Here is a 14,595-nt window from a genome sequence, read left to right as displayed (position 1 = left end):
TAATTCTCTCTCTCTCTCTACCACCCTCTCTACCCTAACTCTCTCTCTATTCTCTCTCTCTCTCTCTCTCTCCACCACCCTCTCTACCCTAACTCTCTCTCTATTCTCTCTCTCTCTCTCTCCACCACCCTCTCTACCCTAACTCTCTCTCTATTCTCTCTCTCTCTCTCTCTACCACCCTCTCTACCCTAACTCTCTCTCTATTCTCTCTCTCTCTACCACCCTCTCTACCCTAACTCTCTCTCTATTCTCTCTCTCTCTCTCTACCACCCTCTCTACCCTAACTCTCTCTCTATTCTCTCTCTCTCTCTCTCTCTCCACCACCCTCTCTACCCTAACTCTCTCTCTCTCTACCACCCTCTCTACCCTAACTCTCTCTCTATTCTCTCTCTCTCTCTCTACCACCCTCTCTACCCTAACTCTCTCTCTATTCTCTCTCTCTATTCTCTCTCTACCACCCTCTCTACCCTAACTCTCTCTCTATTCTCTCTCTCTCTCTCCACCACCCTCTCTACCCTAACTCTCTCTCTATTCTCTCTCTCTCTCTCTACCACCCTCTCTACCCTAACTCTCTCTCTATTCTCTCTCTCTCTCTCTCCACCACCCTCTCTACCCTAACTCTCTCTCTATTCTCTCTCTCTCTACCACCCTCTCTACCCTAACTCTCTCTCTATTCTCTCTCTCTCTCTCCACCACCCTCTCTACCCTAACTCTCTCTCTATTCTCTCTCTCTCTCTCTACCACCCTCTCTACCCTAACTCTCTCTCTATTCTCTCTCTCTCTCTCTCCACCACCCTCTCTACCCTAACTCTCTCTCTATTCTCTCTCTCTCTCTCTCCACCACCCTCTCTACCTAACTCTCTCTCTATTCTCTCTCTCTCTCTCTCTCCACCACCCTCTCTACCCTAACTCTCTCTCTCTATTCTCTCTCTCTCTCCACCACCCTCTCTACCCTAACTCTCTCTCTATTCTCTCTCTCTCTATTCTCTCTCTCTCTCCACCACCCTCTCTCTCTCTATTCTCTCTCTCTCTCTCTCTCTCTACCCTAACTCTCTCTCTATTCTCTCTCTCTCTCCCACCCTCTCTACCCTAACTCTCTCTCTATTCTCTCTCTCTACCACCCTCTCTACCCTAACTCTCTCTATTCTCTCTCTCTCTCTCTACCACCCTCTCTACCCTAACTCTCTCTCTATTCTCTCTCTCTCTCTCTCCACCACCCTCTCTACCCTAACTCTCTCTCTCTATTCTCTCTCTCTCTCCACCACCCTATCTACCCTAACTCTCTCTCTATTCTCTCTCTCTCTCTCTCTCCACCACCCTCTCTACCCTAACTCTCTCTCTCTATTCTCTCTCTCTCTCCACCACCCTCTCTACCCTAACTCTCTCTCTATTCTCTCTCTCTCTCTCTCTCTCTCCACCACCCTAACTCTCTCTCTATTCTCTCTCTCTCTCTCCACCACCCTCTCTACCCTAACTCTCTCTCTATTCTCTCTCTCTCTCTCTCTCTCTCTCTACCACCCTCTCTACCCTAACTCTCTCTCTATTCTCTCTCTCTCTCTCTCTCCACCACCCTCTCTACCCTAACTCTCTCTCTATTCTCTCTCTCTCTCTCCACCACCCTCTCTACCCTAACTCTCTCTCTATTCTCTCTCTCTCTCTCTCTACCACCCTCTCTACCCTAACTCTCTCTCTATTCTCTCTCTCTCTCTACCACCCTCTCTACCCTAACTCTCTCTCTATTCTCTCTCTCTCTCTCTACCACCCTCTCTACCCTAACTCTCTCTCTATTCTCTCTCTCTCTCTCTCTCCACCACCCTAACTCTCTCTCTATTCTCTCTCTCTCTCTCTACCACCCTCTCTACCCTAACTCTCTCTCTATTCTCTCTCTCTCTCTCTACCACCCTCTCTACCCTAACTCTCTCTCTATTCTCTCTCTCTCTCTCTCTCTCTACCACCCTCTCTACCCTAACTCTCTCTCTATTCTCTCTCTCTCTCTCTCTACCACCCTCTCTACCCTAACTCTCTCTCTATTCTCTCTCTCTCTCTCTCTCTCTCCACCACCCTAACTCTCTCTCTATTCTCTCTCTCTCTACCACCCTCTCTACCCTAACTCTCTCTCTATTCTCTCTCTCTCTCTCTCTCCACCACCCTCTCAACCCTAACTCTCTCTCTATTCTCTCTCTCTCTCTCCACCACCCTCTCAACCCTAACTCTCTCTCTATTCTCTCTCTCTCTCTCCACCACCCTCTCTACCCTAACTATCTCTCTATTCTCTCTCTCTCTCTCTCTCTCTCTACCCTAACTCTCTCTCTATTCTCTCTCTCTCTCTCTCTCTACCACCCTCTCTACCCTAACTCTCTCTATTCTCTCTCTCTCTCTCTCTCTCTCTCTACCACCCTCTCTACCCTAACTCTCTCTCTATTCTCTCTCTCTCTCTCTCCACCACCCTCTCTACCCTAACTCTCTCTCTCTATTCTCTCTCTCTCTCTCTCTCTCTACCACCCTCTCTACCCTAACTCTCTCTCTATTCTTTCTCTCTCTCTCTCTCCACCACCCTCTCCACCCTAACTCTCTCTCTATTCTCTCTCTCTCTACCACCCTCTCTACCCTAACTCTCTCTCTATTCTCTCTCTCTCTCTCCACCACCCTCTCTACCCTAACTCTCTCTCTATTCTCTCTCTCTCTCTCTACCACCCTCTCTACCCTAACTCTCTCTCTATTCTCTCTCTCTCTCTCTCTCTCTACCCTAACTCTCTCTCTATTCTCTCTCTCTCTCTACCACCCTAACTCTCTCTCTCTCTCTCTCTCCACCACCCTAACTCTCTCTCTCTCTCTCTCTCTCTCCACCACCCTCTCTACCCTAACTCTCTCTCTCTCTCCACCACCCTAACTCTCTCTCTCTCTCTCTCTCTCTCCAGTTCTCATCCTCTCTACCCCTCTATCATAGTTAAATTATTATAACCTTGGCTCATTCCGAAGCTTTAGAGACGCCTCAGAAAGTGCAATCTCTGCTGTGCTTTCTAGAGGATGCTCTTGGTGTTGAGAGACCATGTGAGGGTGTCTGAGATGTGTGTGCTGAGGAATCTCAAGCTATCAACAATATCAACAGATGTCCCATTGATGGAGATGGGAGTGTGATTCCCTCTGTTCTCTCTGAAGTCAACAATGATTTCCTTTGTCTTAGGGACATTTATGGAGAGGTTGTTGTCATGGCACCACAGTGTTAGATCTTCCACTTCCCTTCTATAGGCCTCCTCGTCATTGTGGCTCATTAGTCCAACTAACTACTGTGGTAGTTCCCTCTCACAACTAATGATCCTGCATACAGACACACTGGTACAAAACACACTCCTCCTCTCCTCTCCTCTTTCCCCTGACACCAATTCACCTGCACACACATGCGCACACACACACACACACACACACACACACCAGTGTTAATTTCGTTGATGAGAACTATGACGAAAACTATTCGTCAACGACATTTTTTGGGTTATCGTCACGAGACGATAACTAAATAAAAATGAATGTATGATGACAAAAACTATGACTATATCTATTCACATTTTCGTCAACAAATAAAAACTAGACTAAAATGGTTATGGAGGGACGTATGGGAAAAGTTCAAATCAGAATGTCGAGGTTCGGGATGTGCGCAGTTGGATCATGGATGTATTAATAGAACGAGTTGGATGCAACCTACAGGTAGCCTGTGTGTATTTAGCCTACATTTGAATAGTACCGTTGCTACACCGGCCGGCGGGAAGTCAACTAACAGCATACGACTGCTGCGCCTGACCTGTTCAGTAAATGACCACAGTTCAGAAATGTCTTTGTCAACGTTCGCACACACCGGGAGAAAGAGGAGAGCAGACATCTGGATAAACTTCATATTTGATGCAAAGGAAAACAAAACCATTTGTAAACCGTGTGGGGTGGAAATTACTGGCAAAAATACAACAAACTTAATATAAAGCGACATTTGGAGAACAGTCATCCCGAAATTCACGAGAAGGTAAGCACCCCCCCACCCCCGGCTAACGTTACTGTATTAGCTAAACCCAAGCTGGTGTGTTTCTGAAATACTTCAAATACAATACAAGCTAAAAGAAACCAGTGTTTCACGTAGGTTTGTGGCGGGGGAGAACTGAAGTGTCTGATCATTGCAACGCTAACGTTAGTGGCTAGCTAATGTTAGGCACAGGTTAGCTAGCAACAAGTGGGGCTATGCTTGTGGCGGCTGGCGGGGGTATCTAGCGTTAGCTAGTCTGGGTAAGCTAGCTAAGCAACTACTGCTGCTGTCTAATGTTATACTGTAGCTAGATGGATAAGACACAAACAGTTAGCTACCTGGCGCCGCCATAGCCCCTCTCCTCCGGTGTGACGTTAGCTAGCCTGTGCCTGATGTTAGCTAGCCTGACTAGCCAACTAGTGCTGACATGATAATGTTATAGCTTGCTATATCAGGCACAAACACAGTTAGCATCAGACTGGGGGAGAGGAATGCTTCATTATGAAACTGTCTGACAGAAGCAGCCACGCTTCTGTCAGTCTGCCCCAGGGCAGCTGTATCTGTATCTGCCCCAGGGCAGCTGTATCTGTATCTGCCCCAGGGCAGCTGTGGCTACAGATGTATCTTACCACCACCGGTATGACTGTGTCTGAATGAATACTGGACTCTGTAAAGCGCTCTGGGTTTCATGAAGGGCGCTATATGAATCCAACTTGATTGATTGATTGAACTAAGCCTGTTAAATTTGAGTTGTCTAAATCTATGGTAGATTTTGTCGACTAAAATCGTAATGATATTTAGTCAACTAAAACTAGACTAAAACTAAAACAAGTCAGATGACTAAAATATGACTAAAACTAAATGGCATTTTAGTCAAAAGACTATGACTAAAACAAAATCATAATTGGCTGTCAAAATTAACACTGACACACACACACACACATGTTCTCTCACACACACTTCCCAGGTTCTACACACATAAACATGCCCAAATCACCCTCTCTCCCCCCCTCTCTCTCTCTCTCTCTCTCTGTCTTTGTCTTTAAACATGAATATACATGAATTGACTTTGGACCAGGTCAGACGTAAACCCAAGGACAAGCAGAGACATTCTAAAAAGACGCCTGTGGGAATCAGACCCAAGTCTGGGTACAGAGAGAGAGACTGTGGAGACAATAAATGATCATTAAGTCATATTAGTGACAACTTTACACTTCACTACCCTACATTATCACCCCCAACTACACACACACACACACACACACACACACACACACACACACGCTTCCCTATCTAGTTCATGACCTATGGAAAGGACAGGCCCTCTCCCCAAGTCAGGAGAGCCAAGGGGGGAGGCTTCTTCACCTTGTAGCCCAACTTAACTCACATTCCTCCTTCCCTTCGTCTGAAACACTTAAAGACACAAACACACCAAAACAGACAAGGAAGCTGTGACCTATAACCTCAAGAGACCATCCTGACCCCACAAGCTCACAGTCTGTTTCTCTCCAGGGACCAGGATGGTCTCACAAGGTTCCAGACTTTAGCAATAATGACAGCTCTGAGTCCCACTGCACTGTGAACTCTTCTGCCATGGATGACAAACAGTCACCAGCACAACCACACTGACATGCAGTGTAGGCCAATCATCAATAAACCCCTTTCCAACAAATACACAGAAAATACAAGCACACATACAAAGCAGCTAGAACTCTCAATTCTAACCAGGCATGAGCTAATTCACACACAGAGTCATCTTGAGTACTCAAATCCTTTGATTCTGGGTTTGATAGAAACACGTTTTGGAGGGTGAACCTAAAGACACTGTGATTGATGACTGTCCAGGATAAAATGTTTTGGGTTATCCATGAATGTTAAATGTAGATATATATTTTTACAGTTTTTCTTATTTTAATCTTGCTTTATCAATTATTTGTTTCATTTCATATTTGGGAGGAGGCACTGCCTCCCTTGGCTACTCGCACCACACGCCACTGAAAAGCACTGTTATGGAAACATTAGCACCATTAGAAGAGTGAGATTACCACCAACTTCCTCAGAACAAATGAGCAGAGTATTAACATCATTCCATCCACCTGTTCTCTATGGATACCAACAACAGCATCAGAGGATCCAACACTGATACCAAAGCTTAGTGGGAGCAGATCCCCGTCATTACCACTTAAGAGGGCTCTAAAAACCTCTCCTCTCACCGGATTCTGATCAGGGACTGGACATGACGTGGTGCTGATCCAACAATTATGAGTGTGTGTGTGTGTGTGTGTGTGTGTGTGTGTGTGTGCATATGTATGTGCGTGTGTGTGTGTGTGTGCATATGTACCCATCACTATGAATATAGTTCAAGTGTAAGCAGCTCTTAGGTGTTTGAACAGTTGTGACAGATTGTATTGTATTTTGTATGACCCCTGTTTTCTAGGCCCAAGTAGATAATGGTGGTGAACTCAGCTTCAGTTAAGACACATGAAGAATCAATGTCAATGTCAATACTCACATTTTCCAAGTCCAGGTCTGATCCTGATCTCTCCACCATGATCCACACTGTAGGAATAAGCAGAGGAATGATGAGGATGATGCAATGAGACGTCACCAGTTTTGGGCTTTATGTGTTTGTTAGTTACAGGTAGATTGCAGGATTATGTAAAAACTACCAGACCTATGTTCCCGTGGAAGGGTGACTGTAGCATGAGCCAAGGAAGAACCCATTCAATTAGAGAGAGCGGATCTGAATCACAGGGAGGATCCAAATTCATTGAAAAATCATTTTTCACTTTTGTTGACCATGCCAGAGAGACCAGACCAGCACCTACGGGTACTTTGCCATGTTTAATACATCCATGGCTGTTTATCCCTGTATTTTCTGCGGGTATTAGGACCAAAATAATTGAATCATGGCATGAAGGCAAAGATCAACTGCTTTGAATTAGCTAGTTATGCTCATAGCTAGCCAGATGACTGCTGTCGGTCCTGTCATATGTAGCTATCTAGGTATCTGAAATACATCAGAGAGCAGAGCTGAAGAGCACCTGTTGGACCAACCCCAGCTGATGCACCACCAGTATATTGTTGACATTTGTCTCCTCTAGGTTCTCTAATGCTACTGCACATGCTGACAACATGCATCATGGGTGGAGGTCTGCACTCTCAAAGTGCCCTTCTGGTTATAGGGTGATTTGTGTCTGTTCTGTCAAGAGACTCGTAGGCTGTGAAGGTTGAGACCATCTAGTTCAGAGAGGGGGGCTACATAAGAGACACTGGGTGATTTTCTTCCACTTGATTTAAAACTCTCTCCTTACTTGAGTTTCTCCAGTCTCCAGTGTGGATCCTCCAGTCCAGCAGAGAGCAGCTTCACTCCTGAGTCTCCTGGGTGATTGAAGCTCAGATCCAGCTCTCTCAGGTGGGAGGGGTTTGACCTCATAGCTGAGGCTAGAGAGACACAGCCTTCCTCTGTGACCATGCAGCCCGACAGCCTGTAGAAACACATCGATACAAACACATTACTACCCTCTGCTGGTGAAAAGAGAGAGTTGAAGGATTATATTCCATCTTCCTACAGACAAATATTTGAACATTGGATCTGCCCTGGTTCGCACACAAAGTGATCTTTTTTTGTCAGTCAATATTTTTGATATGCTTTCTCTTCCTTGTAACCCATGCTAAATAAGAATGCTCTGAGACTCCAGGTTTATTATAGAAATGGAAAAGCCTGGTCTCTGTAGTACTGAGACATTCCAATCCAACCAATGAAACTCCTCATGAGAGTTCAGGTAGGTTTACACTGTAGTTTATCTGTAGTTACTGTAGTTTAGCTGTTTCTAGTGGGAACATCCAGCTGATCATCTGCTATGATTGTAACAGTTCATAATATCTCCCATCATGTCACTGATAAGAGTCTCATTCCAAAGATAAAAGCTCTGGCAGCATTTCCCTGTTAGTCTGCATCCATTCAGTCTGTAGGGAGATGATGATCATGATGATGAAGATCACCAAACTGCTTCATTTGCAGTGAACACATGATGTATAAGGAGAGATGTCGTGTCTATGCAGTCCCCTGGAGCAGACGGGTTCAGAGGCAGGGTTCTGAAGGAGTGTGCTGTACAGCTGGGAGTCCAGCTCACCCAGCTATTCCAGCTGGTTTAAACACAGGCTTTGTCTCAGCAGCTTCCCACCATCATCCCCTCATGCCAAGACTATGAACGATGGACCCTGAATCAGACCCATGGATAATGGACAGTGGATCATGGATCATCTCAATCCAGCTCACCCAGAATCTCCAGCCTGTCCCTTTTCCCTTGACTACCCTGCAACCTATCACCCCCGACTACACACCACACACACACACACACACACTATAACTGATACTTAAACAATGTTACACAAACACACCAGTACTTTAACAATGTTATTATTATCAAGGGATATGATAGGCTGTTTCTGAGCCAGGGAGAGCACATTTGGAGTTTGTCTGTTAAATAATTGTCTGTTCAAAGTTATCTTTAGAGTGCATTACACGAACGCCAGACTGGCAAAAATATACCCAGAGACTGATGACACTTGTAATCGGTGACTTTATTTACCCCCTGTGAGAGGCTGTTTCTGAGCCAGGGAGGGAACACGCTTGGGGTTTCTAACAGCACAGCTAATGCTCAGCCGATAGCACCAAGCTAAAGCAGAATGGAAACCTGACGCGAGGTTATGTTCCAACAAAGGTCCCCCCTCCATGTCGATAGTCAAACTTTAGCTTTCAGTCACATAACGTTTAGTTACCTTCAGCTTGCCATCTGTGGCCTTGTAGCTCTAACATTGATAGGCTAGCTAACATTAGTTAGTACTAAACCTTTTGAATCATACGATATCAACATATCATGCAGCTATGAAATTATCTAAAACTCAGCTTGCTAGCAAGTAGGGATGGGCAGTACTCGTTGTTGACGTCAGTACTCGAGTAACCATGGCGAGTAATTGTTACACTATGAAAAAAAAAGCTTAGTTATTCATGCACCTGCGCACTGTGTTTCTGGCTACCTGCGTGAGGCTACTCACATCAATCACAACATGTCTGCTGCTCGTAAAAGTACAGTCTGGAAATACTTTGAGAAAGAAGGGGAAAACAGTGTGCAGTGCAAAATCTGCAATGTGAAACTTGCTTATCATAAGCAAACCAGCTGAATGCTCAACCACATGCGGTTAAAGCACAACGAAACAACAAAAGCCGGGGGGCGGCAGTGCGCCGAGAGGCAGAGCACCGTGCCTTCCCTCACCCCGGAGGAGGAGAAGGCCCTATCGATCATCGGCCTCACAGCCTCCCAAGGCATCACTGGTGGCCTTGATTTGGAGTCTGGAGAGGGCCCCTCCATCATCCAGCCCTCAGCTGAATCACCCCAAGCCTCCCAGTCCTCTGGAGAGGAGACCCCAGCGCAGTCAGACTGCTCCACCCCGTCGACACGCTCTCGGAGTCGATACGTTCAGTTACAACCAGTTCTATTAGCCTCGCGTCTCTCCTCGGGGAGGAGGGCCTGGTATCTATTAGCCTCGCGTCTCTCCTCGTAGAGGAGGGCCTGGTATCTATTAGCATCGCGTCTCTCCTCGTAGAGGAGGGCCTGGTATCTATTAGCCTCGCGTCTCTCCTCGTAGAGGAGGGCCTGGTATCTATTAGCCTCGCGTCTCTCCTCGGGGAGGAGGGCCTGGTATCTATTAGCCTCGCGTCTCTCCTCGGGGAGGAGGGCCTGGTATCTATTAGCCTCGCGTCTCTCCTCGGGGAGGAGGGCCTGGTATCTATTAGCCTCGCGTCTCTCCTCGTAGAGGAGGGCCTGGTATCTATTAGCCTCGCGTCTCTCCTCGGGGAGGAGGGCCTGGTATCTATTAGCCTCGCGTCTCTCCTCGGGGAGGAGGGCCTGGTATCTATTAGCCTCGCGTCTCTCCTCGTAGAGGAGGGCCTGGTATCTATTAGCCTCGCGTCTCTCCTCGGGGAGGAGGGCCTGGTATCTATTAGCCTCGCGTCTCTCCTCGGGGAGGAGGGCCTGGTATCTATTAGCCTCGCGTCTCTCCTCGTAGAGGAGGGCCTGGTATCTATTAGCCTCGCGTCTCTCCTCGGGGAGGAGGGCCTGGTATCTATTAGCCTCGCGTCTCTCCTCGGGAGGAGAGCCTGGTATCTATTAGCCTCGCGTCTCTCCTCGTAGAGGAGGGCCTGGTATCTATTAGCCTCGCGTCTCTCCTCGGGGAGGAGGGCCTGGTATCTATTAGCCTCGCGTCTCTCCTCGGGGAGGAGGGCCTGGTATCTATTAGCCTCGCGTCTCTCCTCGTAGAGGAGGGCCTGGTATCTATTAGCCTCGCGTCTCTCCTCGGGGAGGAGGGCCTGGTATCTATTAGCCTCGCGTCTCTCCTCGGGGAGGAGGGCCTGGTATCTATTAGCCTCGCGTCTCTCCTCGGGGAGGAGAGCCTGGTATCTATTTACTTCACTGCCTTAAGCCCGCCCCATCATCCGGCTCGAGCCTGTAGAGCCCGCCTCCAACATCCGCTTGCTTTATTTTTCCTTAACCGGTAGTTCTCCTCGCATCTTCTTTTACAATCTTCGTCGGTGTTATGCCTGGTGATGCCATCGCGAATGTTATCTACTCGAAACTTCACCATGGGCAGCCTACAGTAAAAACATTACAACAACTGGTCTTCTTCCGGTCCAGACCGGATGATTATGCGATGCGTCATCGCGCTTCCGCTCTAGACCGGCGAAACACCGAGCGAGAAAGACCCCAGACTGTCTAGAGCTCGCGAGTCAATTTCCAAATATCAATAAATTTCACCTGCTATCCAAATATCAGTTTTTTGTCATTGACGGCATTTGTCCACATTTGAACCGTAGTCTACTGTCTACCGATAGAGGGCGCTAGAGCGCTGTAGCCCAGTACTGCTTCCTCTGGGTTTGCACTCTGCCGGCCTCCGCGACGACACCACCAACACCATGGATGACCAACACACGACGAAAACAAACATGAGCGGCCAAAAACTCACTCTCACTCTCAATGGCCAGCATGTTTGGGAACATTTACATCTGCGAGAGCAGCTTCTCAACAATGAAGCACATCAAGTCAAAAGTGAGAAACAGGCTGACAGATGAAACTGTTCCAGCTCATGCAGATTGATGCACAAACATTGACATTGAGTCCATTGTACGTCAGCAGGAGGCCGCAAGTATCTCATTAACACAGAACTTTATACTGATTCACCTGTGGGTGAAGGTTAATGGCTTTAGAGATGAATGCATGCTTATTGGAAACACGTCATGGTATGAGATGGCAGAGTAAAAATGCACTATGAACATGAATATTAGTTGGTGCACTTAGTGTCAGCGTTAACATTTGTACATAATTTTTGAGACACCGTTGCACTGAAATAATGGTAGACTATACCACTCAGGAGTGGGAATGTTTTGTGCAGAGTTCATTAAATGAATAGAAGCATTAGCCTAGGTCCTACTAAATCCATTTATATATGAAAAATTGAAAGTCCATCCAATAAACTTTGATTACCGGCATATATTTAGTTATTTTCATTAATGTAGTAACTATAATTGGCTAATTAAGTGATGGGGTTACAATATCCCACTGGTGGAAATGCATGATTACAACCTGGCCCTCGGGTAGTGAGGATAAAACATGTGTCTCTCTATAATCAAAGTTGCCCATGCCTGCTCTAGGTTGTCCTCAGACGGTCCTCCATGCCTGCTCTAGGTTGTGCTCAGACGGTCCTCCATGCCTGCTCTAGGTTGTCCTCAGACGGTCCTCCATGCCTGCTCTAGGTTGTGCTCAGATGGTCCTCCATGCCTGCTCTAGGTTGTGCTCAGACGGTCCTCCATGCCTGCTCTAGGTTGTCCTCAGACGGTCCTCCATGCCTGCTCTAGGTTGTGCTCAGACGGTCCTCCATGCCTGCTCTAGGTTGTGCTCAGACGGTCCTCCATGCCTGCTCTAGGTTGTCCTCAGACGGTCCTCCATGCCTGCTCTAGGTTGTCCTCAGACGGTCCTCCATGCCTGCTCTAGGTTGTCCTCAGACGGTCCTCCATGTCCCAGAGCGTTGCAATGTGCTCCGTCTAGATCAGAGCGCTTCGTGTCTGACCTGTAGCTTGTCTATGTATTCAAACACAAACTACCTTTGGGAGAGGTGGACAAGTAGACTACATAAAGGCCTCATTTTAAGATGAATGAATTCAATGCCTTTTAAGACTTTAAGGATCCAATTTCCAATTTTTACAATTGTTAAGACAGTTTCGGTGCGTACAAAAGCATTACACATACATTTCATATCCTAGTTGCATTACATGTCTTTAACATCATACCTAGCAATTTAATATAGCATTTCTTTTTTTTTTTTCTTTTTTTATATTTATAGTTTTTATTGTTTTGACAACAAAGACAGCTCGCAAGGTGACAACAATCTTTCAAACAAAGCACACAACGATCAGCGACACAAAACAAGCAACAAACCCACAAAACAACAACGACAACCACATGCTCACAATACACAATAAGCAATAAACAAAAACAGGACAGCTACATTGCAATGCACAAAGCATAAGACAACAAGAACAGACACCAAACCAACAACAACACAAAAGACAGCGATGAAAACAACGACAATCACAATGATCTAGAGGAGGGGGGGGGGCAAAGTGCACTGTTTCCTGATTGCTCTACCTATCCACACAGATCATCAGTCTGGGAATTAGTCCTATTTATAAGAGGGAGGATATTGGATTGTGTAGTGTTGAATACTGCTTATGTAGGGAAAAATACCTATGTTCTTGTGAATGTAGGAACAGCCTTAGTGTGTCCCAGAGCTCGCTAGTGTCCTGGTCTATGTCCCTGAGGATGGACGTGGCCTTTTCCATACTTAGAAGATGGAGGAAGTCCTCTAGACACCTGTTTCTAGAGAAACAGCCTGGTTTTCTCACTTTCCAATTCATTAATATCAGCCGTTTGGCTGCGAGGCATGCAAGGGCAATCATTTTTTGATGTTTGACGTTTTGTATGTATTGTTTGACAGACAGACAGACAAGTGAAAGCATTACCTTCCTCCCCCACAGGAATGGCAGAGGTAAAAATGATGATAATTAACACTTTTCTAACTATATGAGCCATTATTACATTATGAGCTGTTATGAGCGGCCCCAGTAAGGCTCATAATGTAATTACATTAGTATTTAGTAATATTACACTATGAGCTCTTATTACATTATGCGCAAATCAGTTAGAACGTTATGAGCGCATGGTTTTATTACATTATGAGCTGAGTATTACATTATGAACTTTTGTTAGTTTATAATGTAATAAGTTATTACATTATGAGCCGTTATTAAATTATGAGCCTTTATTACATTATGAGTTGCTACACAATTACAAGGAGCTACAATTGTATTGTAAGATTTGTATTGTAATACAAATGTATTAATAGTAAGTGAGCTGTCATCTCTGCTGTAGAGAATGTGGAACCAGGTTATATTTACTCTGCAGACCTGGGTGTTATTGGTATGGATCTGCATAATGCTGTGTCATGCATATATTGTTGACACTGAGGACACTAAACTAACACAACTAACACCAACTAGAGAGACTAGCGTTGCACAGCCCAGATAGGAGAAGGTCAAAGGTGATGATGATGACAGCAGCAAGCCACGCACTCCAATTCCTGGCGTTTCATGTTAATCTGTTCGTTTTACTATGTCAAAGTATCTTGCAATCAAACCTGATCATTTACAGTTATGATCGGAGAGCGCTTTTTGACATCCGTGCCTCAATGGAGGAAAACCTCGTTTGGTGCGAGGATCAACCAACACAGGCGAATAACCACCTATTGCCTACCTTTGTTATTCCTTTCGGGCCCTGGAGTAACGTTAACTTTACTGACCGACGGATTCACCGGAGAGGTGAGGTAGACGCCGAGGACATCGTGCGGGTAGAGCGGTGAAACTTTCTCCAAAGACAATCCATCTGTCCCCTAGACCTGGACCAGGTCCATCTGTCCCCCCGGTCCCATCCAGCCCCCAACCCAGCCTGCCGGCAAGAACACCTACCTCGTCTGCGAGGGAAGTTACGGTGAAAGTCGGGCTTCTCAATGCCAGATCGGTTAAGGAGAAAACATCCATTCTGTCTGAGTTAATTTCCAAACAACAACTGTAATTCTTCGCAATCACGGAATCATGGCAAGTCCCTGGGGATTATTCTTCTCTCAATGAACTGTGCCCCGCTGGCTGGAGTTACCACAGCAACCCAAGACGCGGAAAGACTGGAGGGGGCGTGGCCTTCATGCACAAGGACAAATACAGCTGTTCTGTGTTGAACTGCCTCACATACTCCAGTTTTGAAGCTCTTCTGGTAAAAGTGGGCATGTCTGACCCCCTCCTGGTTCTGACCATCTACCGCCCAACGGACAGCAAGTCTTTCAAAGAGAGTAAGAATTTTACAACTCAATTCTCAGACCTCCTCAGTGAAATCATTCCCAGCCATGACAGAGTGCTGATCTTGGGAGACTTCAACATCCACGTTGATAATCCCACAAGGAGCTTTGAGGGAGAA

General features: G+C 46.2%; 1 protein-coding gene across 1 annotated transcript in view; it reads right to left on the bottom strand.

Annotated features, from left to right (window-relative positions):
- The window catches only part of LOC311328383 (NLR family CARD domain-containing protein 3-like), a gene marked incomplete at its 5' end in the record, with an annotated part of 62,403 nt that overhangs the window by 11,426 nt on the left and 36,382 nt on the right, over positions 1 to 14,595 (bottom strand). The window contains 2 exons of the mRNA XM_084462358.1: positions 6,525 to 6,571; positions 7,327 to 7,500. Of these exons, the coding sequence (XP_084318484.1) occupies positions 6,525 to 6,571; positions 7,327 to 7,500 (221 nt within the window). The remainder of the gene's footprint in view (positions 1 to 6,524; positions 6,572 to 7,326; positions 7,501 to 14,595) is intronic.

This window comes from Borostomias antarcticus (assembly GCF_949987555.1).
Source record: "Borostomias antarcticus genome assembly, contig: scaffold_58, whole genome shotgun sequence".
Classification (NCBI taxonomy): domain Eukaryota; kingdom Metazoa; phylum Chordata; class Actinopteri; order Stomiiformes; family Stomiidae; genus Borostomias; species Borostomias antarcticus.
This window is presented reverse-complemented; position numbering and strand designations above follow the sequence as displayed.